Source organism: Mytilus trossulus, chromosome 3, assembly GCF_036588685.1.
Source record: "Mytilus trossulus isolate FHL-02 chromosome 3, PNRI_Mtr1.1.1.hap1, whole genome shotgun sequence".
Classification (NCBI taxonomy): Eukaryota; Metazoa; Mollusca; class Bivalvia; order Mytilida; family Mytilidae; genus Mytilus; species Mytilus trossulus.
This window is the reverse complement of record NC_086375.1, coordinates 92,496,016-92,509,091: the sequence shown is the minus strand read 5'-3', so window position 1 is coordinate 92,509,091 and position 13,076 is coordinate 92,496,016. Positions and strand designations below refer to the sequence as shown.

Below are 13,076 nucleotides of genomic sequence, written 5' to 3'. Positions count from 1 at the left end.
ATCTATAATAGTATTCAAGATAATAACCAAAAACTGCAAAATTTCTTTAAAATCATCAATTCAGGGGCATTATACCTGAAAAACCAGTTACCCAATTCGGCTGAAAATGACAGGACAGGTAGATCTTGACCTTATAAATACTTTAACATCTTGTCTTATTTGCTCTAAATGCTGGAGTTTTTGAGATATAAGCCAAAAACTGCATTTTGCCCTGTGATCTATTTTTAGCCATGACGGCCATGTTTTTTGACGAAATAAAAAATAAAGCACAAACTTTATTTTATACACCCTACAGATCATTCAGTTGAAGTTTGGTTGAATTTAGTTGAGTAGTTTTAGAGGAGAAGATTTTTTAAAGTTAGCAAATATGATGAACAAATTGTGAAAAATTGTCATTAAAGGACAATAACCCCTTAAGGGGTCAATTGACAATTTTGGTCATATTAACTTATTTGTAGATCTTACTTTGCTGATCATTTTTGCTGTTTACAGTTTATCTTTATCTATTATAAAATTCAAGATAATGACCAAAAATTGCAAAATTTCCTTAAAATTACCAATTAAGTGGCAGCAACCCAACAATTGGTTGTTTAATTCATCTGAAAATTTCAGGGCTGATAGATATTGACCAAATGAACATTTTTACCCTGTCAGATTTGCTCTAAATGCTTTCGTTTTTGAGATATAAGCCAAAAAACTGCATTTGACCCCTATGTTCTATTTTAAGTAACGGCGGCCATGTTTTTTGACGGATCAAAAATCAAAGCACACACTTTGTGCAGGATAATCTAAGGAACAATCATGCTAAGTTTTAACCAAATCCATTCAGTAGTTTCAGAGGAGAAGATTTTTTAAAGTTAGCAAATATGATGAACAAATTGTGAAAAATTGTCATTAAAAGACAATAACCTCTTAAGGGGTCAATTGACAATTTTGGTCATTTTAACTTATTTGTAGATCTTACTTTGCTGATCATTTTTGCTGTTTACAGTTTATCTTTATCTATAATAATAATCAAGATAATGACGAAAAACTGCAAAATTTCCTTGAAATTACCAATTAAGTGGCAGCAACCCAACAATGGTTGGTTTGATTCATCTGAAAATTTCAGGGCAGATAGATCTTGACCTAATGAACATTTTTACCCCATGTCAGATTTGCTCTAAATGCTTTTGTTTTTGAGATATAAGCCAAAAACTGCATTTGACCCCTATGTTCTATTTTAAGTAACGGCGGCCATGTTTTTTGACGGATCAAAAATCGAAGCGCACATTTTGTGCAGGATATACTAAGGAACAGTCATGCTAAGTTTCATTCAAATCCATTCAGTAGTTTCAGAGGAGAAGATGTTTGAAAAATTGTTAACGACGACAGACGACGACGACGACGACGCAAACGCCAAGTGATGAGAAAAGCTCACATGGCCTTTTAGGCCAGGTGAGCTAATAATAATAATACTATCTTACATGTGTTTTTTTATGCAACTATTCCACTATTTTGTCCTTTTAACTTTCAGCATTATTTATTTCCAATGTGTTTTTGTTAGTTAAATATATCCCTACCTGTATTTATTCTCAAACCCTGGTCTCCAATTGGACAGAGATTAAAATAAAAAACAAAAAAAAAACAAAACAGAATTGATCTTTTTTTAAAGGGAAACATGCATCTTTCAAAAGTTACAGTTTACTGAGTAATCAAGTTGTATACACGTACTGCATTATTTTGCTATCCACACTGTGTCATGTATGTAATTCAACAAAGTATCATGAAAATCTCATCACATGTTAATGAGGCCTTTAACTCTTTAATCCCCAATAACACCTTATCAATAGTGACTATCATTATAAAAGTACATTTATTACTGGTCTTCATCTGGTTACAGGTTAAATGATTCACTTCTTGTCTTACAAAATAGTATATAAACATGGTCCAATACAAATTACTTACAAGATATATAATCTCAAGGACTTGTTAACAACTATATACTAAACACATAAGTACTCTTAAGCTGTTCTAACAGATTACTATAAATTATGTTTATCACTTATGCTCAAGTTTAAAAAACCAACGTACAAAGTATACAGATTAATCATGAAAATCAGACATATCACTTAAATCTTGATTGTTATACATACTAGACGATAAAACAACATGTCAGTCTCAACTTTATACACTCCACTACTTCTTTAGAGTATATCTTTTTTTATGGTAATATTTGTTACTGTAAATTCAGAAATTATTGCGTGCATTTATAATTGCGGTTTTGTCATTTTAGACTAAAATGCGTATTTTATTTTTGTGATATTGAGAAAAATCCTGTTGAAATCATATAAAAAATTTCAAAATGCGATTTGCAATTATAACCCTGTCGCATTTTTCGCAATAATAAAAACATCGCAATAATTTTTGAATTCACAGTAGTTGTTACAATACAATTTCCAAAGAGTTCAGTTAAACCATAACTACACTGATAGCAAAATTAATGTATGTTGGGATTTGTCAAGTGGCTAATATTTCATGCATACTAATGAGTTTAAAAACTCCACTACTTCTTTAAGGTACTGTAATTTCAGAAATTAATGCTAGGTTTTTATTATTGGGAAAAATGCAACAGAGTTGTAAATGAAATAATTTAAACTTGCATTATGAAATATTTTATATGGATTAAACATGATTTTTCTCAAAATTGTAAAAATTAAAATTGCATTTAAGTCTAAAATGACAGAATCGCAATAATAAATGCTCGCAATAATATATGAATTTACAGTAAATAAATGAGTCCTTAAATCACTCATAGACCATTTTCATCTGTATAAGATCTTTTAATCCTAAACAGAATCTGATCGGATAAATACAGTTTACTTTTTACTTACATCAGAAGAAATTCCACGAGTTATAAACCTAAAATTTACGACCACATAAAGTCAAAATGTATCAGTGTTTGAAAAATAAATTTAATCCCTGATAAACTATCTATAAAAAGCTAATCAAAAGCCATCAATTATACCTTATAGGATTCAAATTGTAGAGTCATTTAAAAGATTTGTAAATATCATTGATTTGGGAGCCAAAATAGTACAAAGAAAAAGTAAACATTTTCAAAGATAAATCAATAGTACAGTGTAAATAGTCATAAAGTGAAATTCAATCTCTTAAATTAGATTTTATAGAGCAAACATTTCATACAACTGTTTTGATTACAGTGCAAAGAGCACGTTGACAGATGTTATCTCTAATCAATAATTATAACTGGGCTTAATGCACTAAGCACATATCAGAAAAAATATCATACCAATATAGATTGACATATTTTCATTTCTAATTCTAAATACACATTCACAGAGCTTTCTGGATTTATGAAATGTTTGTAGTTTTACATGTAAAATTTCTTCCAGATATAAAGATTGCCATGGATAGTTGAACACTTTTAATGCAATATTTATAAAACTAAAACATAATTTTTCGAAATTGGATAAATGAAGAATTATAGTGCAAACTTTTTTCCTTTTAATGATTGAAGGATAACATAGACATTTACTATCATAGGCGATCCATGGGGGCCCTCCTTTTTTTAAGATCTATTTGAAATTCTATTAGGACTTAAACCATATAGCAAAATGTAATAGATGGACAGAGGAACAAATTCTTTTTGGCACCTATTTAAAATCACTAGTATCAATTGTAACATGAATCATTACAGTGTTAATAAGATCTTTTTAGGTCTTTAGCAAGCAGTTTCTTGCATTCTAAAGATTTGTATTCCAACAGACTGTTGCTATTTAGGAATGTGTGACATTTGACCTGTGTTTTAGCAATGCTTCAACTTTTAACAGCATACAACAGTACATTTTGCATTGTAAATTACAGTTATGTCAGTTAATAATGAGATGCTGATGATATATAGTCATTCTGTACAGTTGTACTTGAGAAACAGATAACAGAGTTATTTATGAACTAAAAAATGAATGGAATGTTAGATGGACTATTGGATTGAAGAACAGATGGATGGACTTTTGGATGAACTATTGGATGGACTATTGGATTGAAGAACAGATAGATGGACTATTGGATTGAAGAACAAATGGATGGACTATTGGATTGAACAACAAATGGATGGACTATTGGATTGAAGAACAGATGGATGGACTATTGGATTGAAGAACAAATGGATGGACTATTGGATTGAAGAACAGATGGATGGACTATTGGATTGAAGAACAGATGGATGGACTATTGGATTGAAGAACAAATGGATGGACTATTGGATTGAAGAACAAATGGATGGACTATTGGATTGAAGAACAGATGGATGGACTATTGGATTGAAGAACAGATGGATGGACTATTGGATTGAAGAACAGATGGATGGACTATTGGATTGAAGAACAAATGGATAGAACAGATGTATGGACTATTGGACTGAAGAACAGATGTATGGACTATTGGATTGAAGAACAGATGTATGGACTATTGGATTGAAGAACAGATGGATGGACTATTGGATTGAAGAACAAATGGATGGACTATTGGATTGAAGAACAGATGGATGGACTATTGGATTGAAGAACAGATGGATGGACTATTGAATGGAAGAACAGATGTATGGACTATTGGATTGAAGAACAGATGGATGGACTATTGGATTGAAGAACATATAAACTATTGGATTGAAGAACAAATGGATGGACTATTGGATTGAAGAACAGATGGATGGACTATTGGATTGAACAACAGATGTATGGACTATTGGATTGAAGAACAGATGTATGGACTATTGGATTGAAGAACAGATGGATGGACTATTGGATTGAAGAACAAATGGATGGACTATTGGATGGAAGAACAGATGTATGGATTATTGGATTGAAGAACAGATGGATGGACTATTGGATTGAAGAACAAATGGATGGACTATTGGATCGAAGAACAAATGGATGGACTATTGGATTGAAGAACAGATGGATGGACTATTGGATTGAAGAACATATAAACTATTGGATTGAAGAACAGATGGATGGACTATTGGATCGAAGAACAAATATATGGACTATTGGATGGAAGAACAGATGGACTTTTGGATGAAAGAACAGATGGATGGACAATTGGATGAAGAACAGATGGACTTTTGGATGAAAGAACAGATGGATGGACTATTGGATGAAGAACAGATGGATGGACTATTGGATCGAAGAACAAATATATGGACTATTGGATGGAAGAACAGATGGACTTTTGGATGAAAGAACAGATGGATGGACAATTGGATGAAAGAACAGATGGATGGACAATTGGATGGAAGAACAGATGGACTTTTGGATGAAAGAACAGATGGATGGACTATTGGATGAAAATCAGATGGACTATTGGATGAAAATCAGATGGACTATTGGATCGAAGACCAGATGGATGGACTATTGGATGGAATAATAGATGGACTATTGGATGGAATAATAGATGGACTATTGGATGGAATAATAGATGGACTATTGGATGGAATAATAGATGGACTATTGGATGGAATAATAGATGGACTATTGGATTGGATGGAATAATAGATGGATTATTGGATGGAATAATAGATGGACTATTGGATTGGATGGAATAATAGATGGATTATTGGATGGAAGAACAGATTGACTTTTGGATGGAATAACAAATGTATGAACTATTGGATGGAAGAACAGATGTATGGACTATTGGATGGAAGAACAAATGTATGGACTATTGGATGGAAGAACAGATGGACTTTCGGATGGAAGAACAGATGGACTGTTGGATGATAGAACAGATGGATGGACTATTGGATGGAAGAAAGTATGTACTATTGAATGGAAGAGCAGATGGACTTTTGGATTGAAGAACAGATGGTATGTTGGATGGAAGAACAGATGTATGAACTATTGGATGGAAGAACAGATCTATGGACTATTGGAGGGAAGAACAAATGGATGAACTATTGGATGGAAGAACAGATGTATGGACTATTGGATGGAAGAACAGATGTATGAACTATTGGATGGAAGAACAGATGTATGGACTATTGGATGGAAGAACAGATGTATGAACTATTGGATGGAAGAACAGATCTATGGACTATTGGAGGGAAGAACAAATGGATGAACTATTGGATGGAAGAACAGATGGGTGGACTATTGGATGGAAGAACAGATGGACTTTTGAATGGAAGAACAGATGGTCTGTCGGATGGAAGAACAGATGGTCTGTTGGATGGAAGAACAGATCTATGGACTATTGGAGGGAAGAACAAATGGATGAACTATTGGATGGAAGAACAGATGTATGGACTATTGGATGGAAGAACAGATCTATGGACTATTGGAGGGAAGAACAAATGGATGAACTATTGGATGGAAGAACAGATGGACTTTCGGATGGAAGAACAGATGGACTGTTGGATGATAGAACAGATGGATGGACTATTGGATGGAAGAAAGTATGTACTATTGAATGGAAGAGCAGATGGACTTTTGGATGGAAGAACAGATGGTCTGTTGGATGGAAGAACAGATGTATGAACTATTGGATGGAAGAACAGATCTATGGACTATTGGAGGGAAGAACAAATGAATGAACTATTGGATGGAAGAACAGATGTATGGACTATTGGATGGAAGAACAGATGTATGAACTATTGGATGGAAGAACAGATGTATGGACTATTGGATGGAAGAACAGATGTATGAACTATTGGATGGTAGAACAGATCTATGGACTATTGGAGGGAAGAACAAATGGATGAACTATTGGATGGAAGAACAGATGGGTGGACTATTGGATGGAAGAACAGATGGACTTTTGAATGGAAGAACAGATGGTCTGTTGGATGGAAGAACAGATGGTCTGTTGGATGGAAGAACAGATCTATGGACTATTGGAGGGAAGAACAAATGGATGAACTATTGGATGGAAGAACAGATGTATGGACTATTGGATGGAAGAACAGATCTATGGACTATTGGAGGGAAGAACAAATGGATGAACTATTGGATGGAAGAACAGATGTATGGACTATTGGATGGAAGAACAGATGTATGAACTATTGGATGGAAGAACAGATGTATGGACTATTGGATGGAAGAACAGATGTATGAACTATTGGATGGAAGAACAGATCTATGAAATATTGGAGGGAAGAACAAATGGATGAACTATTGGATGGAAGAACAGATGTATGGACTATTGGATGGAAGAACAGATGTATGAACTATTGGATGGAAGAACAGATCTATGGACTATTGGAGGGAAGAACAGATCTATGGACTATTGGAGGGAAGAACAGATGTATGGACTATTGGAGGGAAGAACAGATGGGTGGACTATTGGATGGAAGAACAGATGTATGAACTATTGGATGGAAGAACAGATGGATGAACTATTGGAGGGAAGAACAAATGGATGAACTATTGGATGGAAGAACAGATGGGTGGACTATTGGATGGAAGAACAGATGTATGGACTATTGGATGGAAGAAAAGATGGACTTTTGGCTGGAAGAACAGATTGTCTGTTGCATGGAAGAACAGATGTATGGACTATCAGATGGAAGAACAAATTTATGAACTATTGGATGGAAGAACAGATGTATGGACTATTGGATGGAAGAAAGTATGTACTATTGGATGGAGAACAGATGTATGGACTATTGGATGGAAGAACAGATGGACTATTGGATGGAAGAAAGTATGTACTATTTGATTGAAGAACAGATGGTCTGTTAGATGGAAGAACATATGGACGGACTATTGGATGGAAGAACAGATGTATGGGCTATTGGATGGAAGAACAGATGTATGGACTATTGCATGGAAGAACAGATGTATGGACTATTGGATGGAAGAACAGATGGACTTTTGATTGGAAGAACAGATGGTCTGTTGGATGGAAGAACAGATGCATGAACTACAGTGATCGGGAAGGACGTGCGCCCTGCGCCTATAGGGCATATTCACCAGAAATGGCGCATAGAGTGACAAATGTAAGCGCCCACGTGGCGCACGATATTTTTCACATCGTTTCGAAACGTTTAGATATCGTCAAATAGTTTTCCGATCGTGTTCCGTGCCGCCATGCGTGTGTACACAACTGCATAATGTTCCTCCAATCATAGGAGCACCTGTATATTTTTAGGATGTCTCGGGTGTTTTCCTATGGTAATAGTACCATGCGGTTTAACGTCTCGGTGTTTTCCTATAGAATAATAGAACCATGCGGTTTAACTGATAACCCAAAAACCGCAATTAACTATCATTCATGATATAATTTTTTATAAACAACTTTACATTTGTGAATTTGGCTATTACAGACGAGATTTAACTCTAATAATAATCTTTTAATTTAGTTTAGCTTGCTATTATTTCGATTGAAAACCCCTGAAGCCTTTTTATGAATATAGTTTTTGTCTCCATAAAACGCGCTTAACTGTCCTTGTCATTTTTTGGTCTTTGGCTCGTTTTGACATTTTGTAAACATGACTTCAGCGAATTATTGTTTTGTTCTATCAATTAATGGTACTCTCTACTGTTATTCTTGTCATCTTGATGAAGTATTAATAATAACACAATAAGTGCAGAGGACGTTCCTGAAATGTCCTCTAATACGGAACGTCTAGAATGAGTATGGTATCGACGAAGACCCAAATTTAATGTTAAAAAAAAACATGAACATGAAAAAGCCAAGGCAACAGTAACACAAACATTGTATAGGTTTATCTTTAATATTGTCCGTTTTGGAAGAAGTTATTTTATATTCATTGAAATTACAGAATCACAGGAACAATATTATCAAAAATCATAAAGGTTAACTTGTACCAACACCTCTTTTCCAAAACATGAGAAAATAATGATACTTTTTATTTTTTTACCGAAACGAATGGCCCACTCATTTGACAACATGGCCCATTATTTTTTAAAATGGCCCATTGAATTTATTTTTGAGGGGCCCTGGGCCCATAGTGAAAAAAACCTTCCAGATCACTGGAACTATTGGATGGAAGAACAGATGTATGGACTATTGGATGGAAGAAAGTATGTACTATTTGATGGAAAAACAGATGGACTTTTGGATTGAGGAACAGATTTGTGGACTATAGGATGGAAGAACAGATGTATGGACTATTGGATGGAAGAACAGATGTATGGACTATTAGATGGAAGAAAGTTTGTACTATTGGATGGAAGAACAGATGCACTTTTGGATGAAAGAACAGATGGTCTGTTGGATGGAAGAACATATGTAGGGACTATTGGATGGAAGAACAGATGTATGGACTATTGGATGCAAGAACAGATGGATGGACTATTGGATGGAAGAACAGATGTATGGACTATTGGATGGAAGAACAGATGTATGGACTATTGGATAGAAGAACAGATGGACTGACTTTCTTTTAGAGAGGAGGTATTATATTTGACTTTCTTTTAGAGAGGAGTATTATATTTTGTTGTCTTTTAGAGAGGGAGTATTATATTTGACTTTCTTTTAGAGAGGAGTATTATATGTTGTTGTCTTTTAGAGAGGGAGTATTATATTTGACTTTCTTTTAGAGAGGGGGTATTATATTTTGTTGTCTTTTAGAGAGGGGAGTATATATATGTTGTAACATTATAATGTTGTAATTGATGTATTAACCAATCACCCATGAGAAATTGACCTCTGGAATGGGGTACACAGAATGAACAAATAACAGTACCTCTGGTGTGTCTGATGTCCTACTTATTGACCTCTGCAGTAAGGTACCAAGAATGAACAAATAACAGTACCTCTGATGTGTCTGATGTCCTACTTATTGACCTGTGGAATGAGGTACCTAGAATGATCAAATAACAGTACCTCTGATGTGTCTGATGTCAAACTTATTGACCTGTGGAATGAGGTACCTAGAATGAACAAATAACAGTACCTCTGATGTGTCTGATGTCAAACTTATTGACCTCTGGAATGAGGTACCTAGAATGAACAAATAACAGTACCTCTGATGTGTTTGATGTCAAACTTGTTGTTGAAGCAGCTTTCCACACACCTCCCTCAGTTAAGCTTGTGAGTGGTTTCTGTGACTTGAGACTTTGTTGTAGTGCAGCATAAGTAGCTTTCAGATCAGGTATTGGTCCATTTTTAGCCATGTGCAGGGCAGATAGAGGTAGCTTTCCAGCCATGACAGCTTGCCTGATGGATCTCTGGTACTGGTAGTTTTTGAAGGCTCTGTAAATCAGTTCATAATCTTCATGCTGCAAAGAAACAAAATGAAAGAAATATGAAGGAATCAGAGCTTTGCATGCGGGAGATACATTCATTTATAAGCAAATATATTAACAAATTTTAATTACACAAAAAAATATGTATTTTCATGCCAGTACTGAAGTACAATGATAAGAACTGAATCATTCCTGACTATTATAATTCCAATGGCTTTGCTAAAAACAAGATCATTTGAGCAAGTTTGTCTATATATATGGAAACAAAATTGTACATTAAGTTCTTAGGACAAATATAAATTTAAAATACTTGTAAGGTTAGTGATCCGGACAGTAGGTCGTATGCATCCTTTAGACAACCAATAGCTTTCTGTCCCAAGAAGAATGCCTGACTTCTTTTCTGTCTTCCTTCTACACCCTTTGTATCGTCTGTTTTTGTCCTTTTTACTTCTTTCTTGTCAAAAGCAAATGGTTGCATGGCTGTAAATCTGGCATCCTTTCACAGAATAAAAGTAGAGAATTTCTAAGTATGATCTTAACTCATGAAAGGTATGATCTAATATGAACAAAAGGAATTGTGGCATCCACACAATATGTCCAATTTAAGCATACTTTGAACTTATGGTTTGCAAAACAAGAATGATGTGAACAAATATATTTTTTTTACATCTATATAAAAGTAACAATGATATATTAATGATTTCAAATTAATTTCTATCTTAACATACCTGCCAAGTTTTGAATGTGCCCATGGGGGTTTAAGCGCGCAACAACCGCAATTTCAAAGGCTACAATTCTTTTCAACGTTTTTTGCGCATGCTGTTTTGTGGTCTAGAAAAAGTGTCATATTTGTATGATGAGCTTTCAAGCCTTTTTATTAGGTTTATTTGCATAATTCTAGTTATTATATCAGTAGAAAAGATGATGCTATAAGCCCAGGATTTATTTTCATGTGGAAGGATATTACATATAAAAAAGAAGATGTGGTATGATTGCCAATGAGACAACTATCCACAAAAGACCAAAATGGCACAAACATTAACAACTATAGGTCACTGTATGGCCTTCAACAATGAGCAAAGCCCATACCGCATAGTCAGCTATAAAAGGCCCTGATAAGGCAATGTAAAACAATTCAAATGAGAAAACTAATGGCCTTATATGAAAAATAAAATCAAATATGTAACACATAAACAAACAACAACCACTGAATTACAGGCTCCTGACTTGGGACAGGCACACACATAAATAATGTGGCGGGGTTAAACATGTTAGCGGAATCCCAACCCTCCCCTAACCTGGGACAGTGGTATAACAGTACAACATAAGAACGAACTATAAAAATCAGTTGAAAAAGGCTTAACTCATCAGATAGACAAAAAATAAAAGTGGACATGATGGTTGACCTTTTCCAATTTAAAATTATGCACAAAGAAGTACCTTTATCAGGTTGGAAACAACACCTAGGGTAACCCCTCAATGTAAAGACATTATCAGTAAATATTGCATTCTTATTTCATAAAGATCGCAACATGAAATATTTGATACTCATGTTAAATACAATTAAACTGCAGAAAGATAGAAAAGAACTACTCCATTAATTACACAGATAACTTTAATTACACAGATAATGACTTACTACAGGTGTAGCGTTCTGATCTATAAATATCATGTCTGCTACATGCTTGATGAATTCTAGAAGTTCCTGCATCAACTGACTCATCTGAAAAAGCAAAAATACCCAAGTTATCTCCCTTGATTTATGCCTAAAAATATTTCCAAATCTAACTAAATATTAGATAAAATTTCCAAAGGATTTTTAAAACTTTGTAACAAAAGCTATTATACATTTTAAGTAATTCAAGATGACATAAATGGGGAGTTACACAGATGATGCCCTTGCTTGCATATGACTGTAAAAGGGAAATAACTAAAGAACTGTAAAAAAGTGAAGCTACCCAAATTTGAACTTGATTTGAGTTTTATGGTAATAAGCTTTCTTTATAAGTTTCATTACATTTAGTTAAGGCAAACTTAATTTAGAGAAAGAAAACAAAATATTCAGCATTTCTTCCGTTTGTAAAGGGGCTTAACTCTAAAAAGGTAAAAGGGACACTACCAAAATTCAATATTGATGTGCATACATGTGATTCTTCCGGCGGGAGTCAAAATCTCCTGCTTTTCAGACGCTCTTCCGTCCCTCCCGTTAAAATTTGAAATCTTCCGCTTTTGAAAATGTCAACCTCGTAAAATTTTCAATACACATTTTTGTTTACAAAATCGATAGGGACAGAGAAAAAGTCCAAGGGAAATGTCCGAGAAAAACGGAAGTTTCCTGTTGTGTCTAAACATAACATGAGGTCATAAAATAGGTAAAATCAGCCTGAGGTGTTTAGGATTAAATTGTTTATACAGCAAAAAATTAAAGATAATAGGCAATTACCTGGTGACAACTAGCTAGTTTAAGACACAAGCCTGGTTGATTAAAAGTGAAATATTGACAAAGGATTAAATTGACTTAATTGTAAAATTAAATAAACAATGATGTAACTCCCTATGTGATACTGTTGAAAACATGGAACATTTACTAAACCTCAAAGACAAATGAAATCAACTTAAATATGATAGTTATGGCTAGTTTTCTATCCAAGCCAATTGAATACCTTTATAAGTATAGTTGTCTTGGACTATTCTTAAATTTTAGAATTTGACAAAATGCCAACTGTTTTTTGTCACCAAATCCCAGCATCAAATAAAAGAAGACCAAGTATCTAGCCCAATTCAACTCTGTCCTGAGATTTGATTTCAAATGGTGCAGATCCAGTACCAAGGGTCAAGACCATGCTTACTACATTTCATGCAAAG

At 34.2% G+C, this 13,076-nt stretch overlaps 1 protein-coding gene across 1 annotated transcript in view; it reads right to left on the bottom strand.

Moving 5' to 3' along the window:
- The window catches only part of LOC134711153 (uncharacterized), a 53,357-nt gene that overhangs the window by 18,752 nt on the left and 21,529 nt on the right, over window positions 1-13,076 (bottom strand). Inside the window, exons 22-24 of the mRNA XM_063571599.1 lie at window positions 11,851-11,934; window positions 10,522-10,707; window positions 9,990-10,244 (exon numbers count right to left, since the gene is read on the bottom strand). Of these exons, the coding sequence (XP_063427669.1) occupies window positions 9,990-10,244; window positions 10,522-10,707; window positions 11,851-11,934 (525 nt within the window). The remainder of the gene's footprint in view (window positions 1-9,989; window positions 10,245-10,521; window positions 10,708-11,850; window positions 11,935-13,076) is intronic.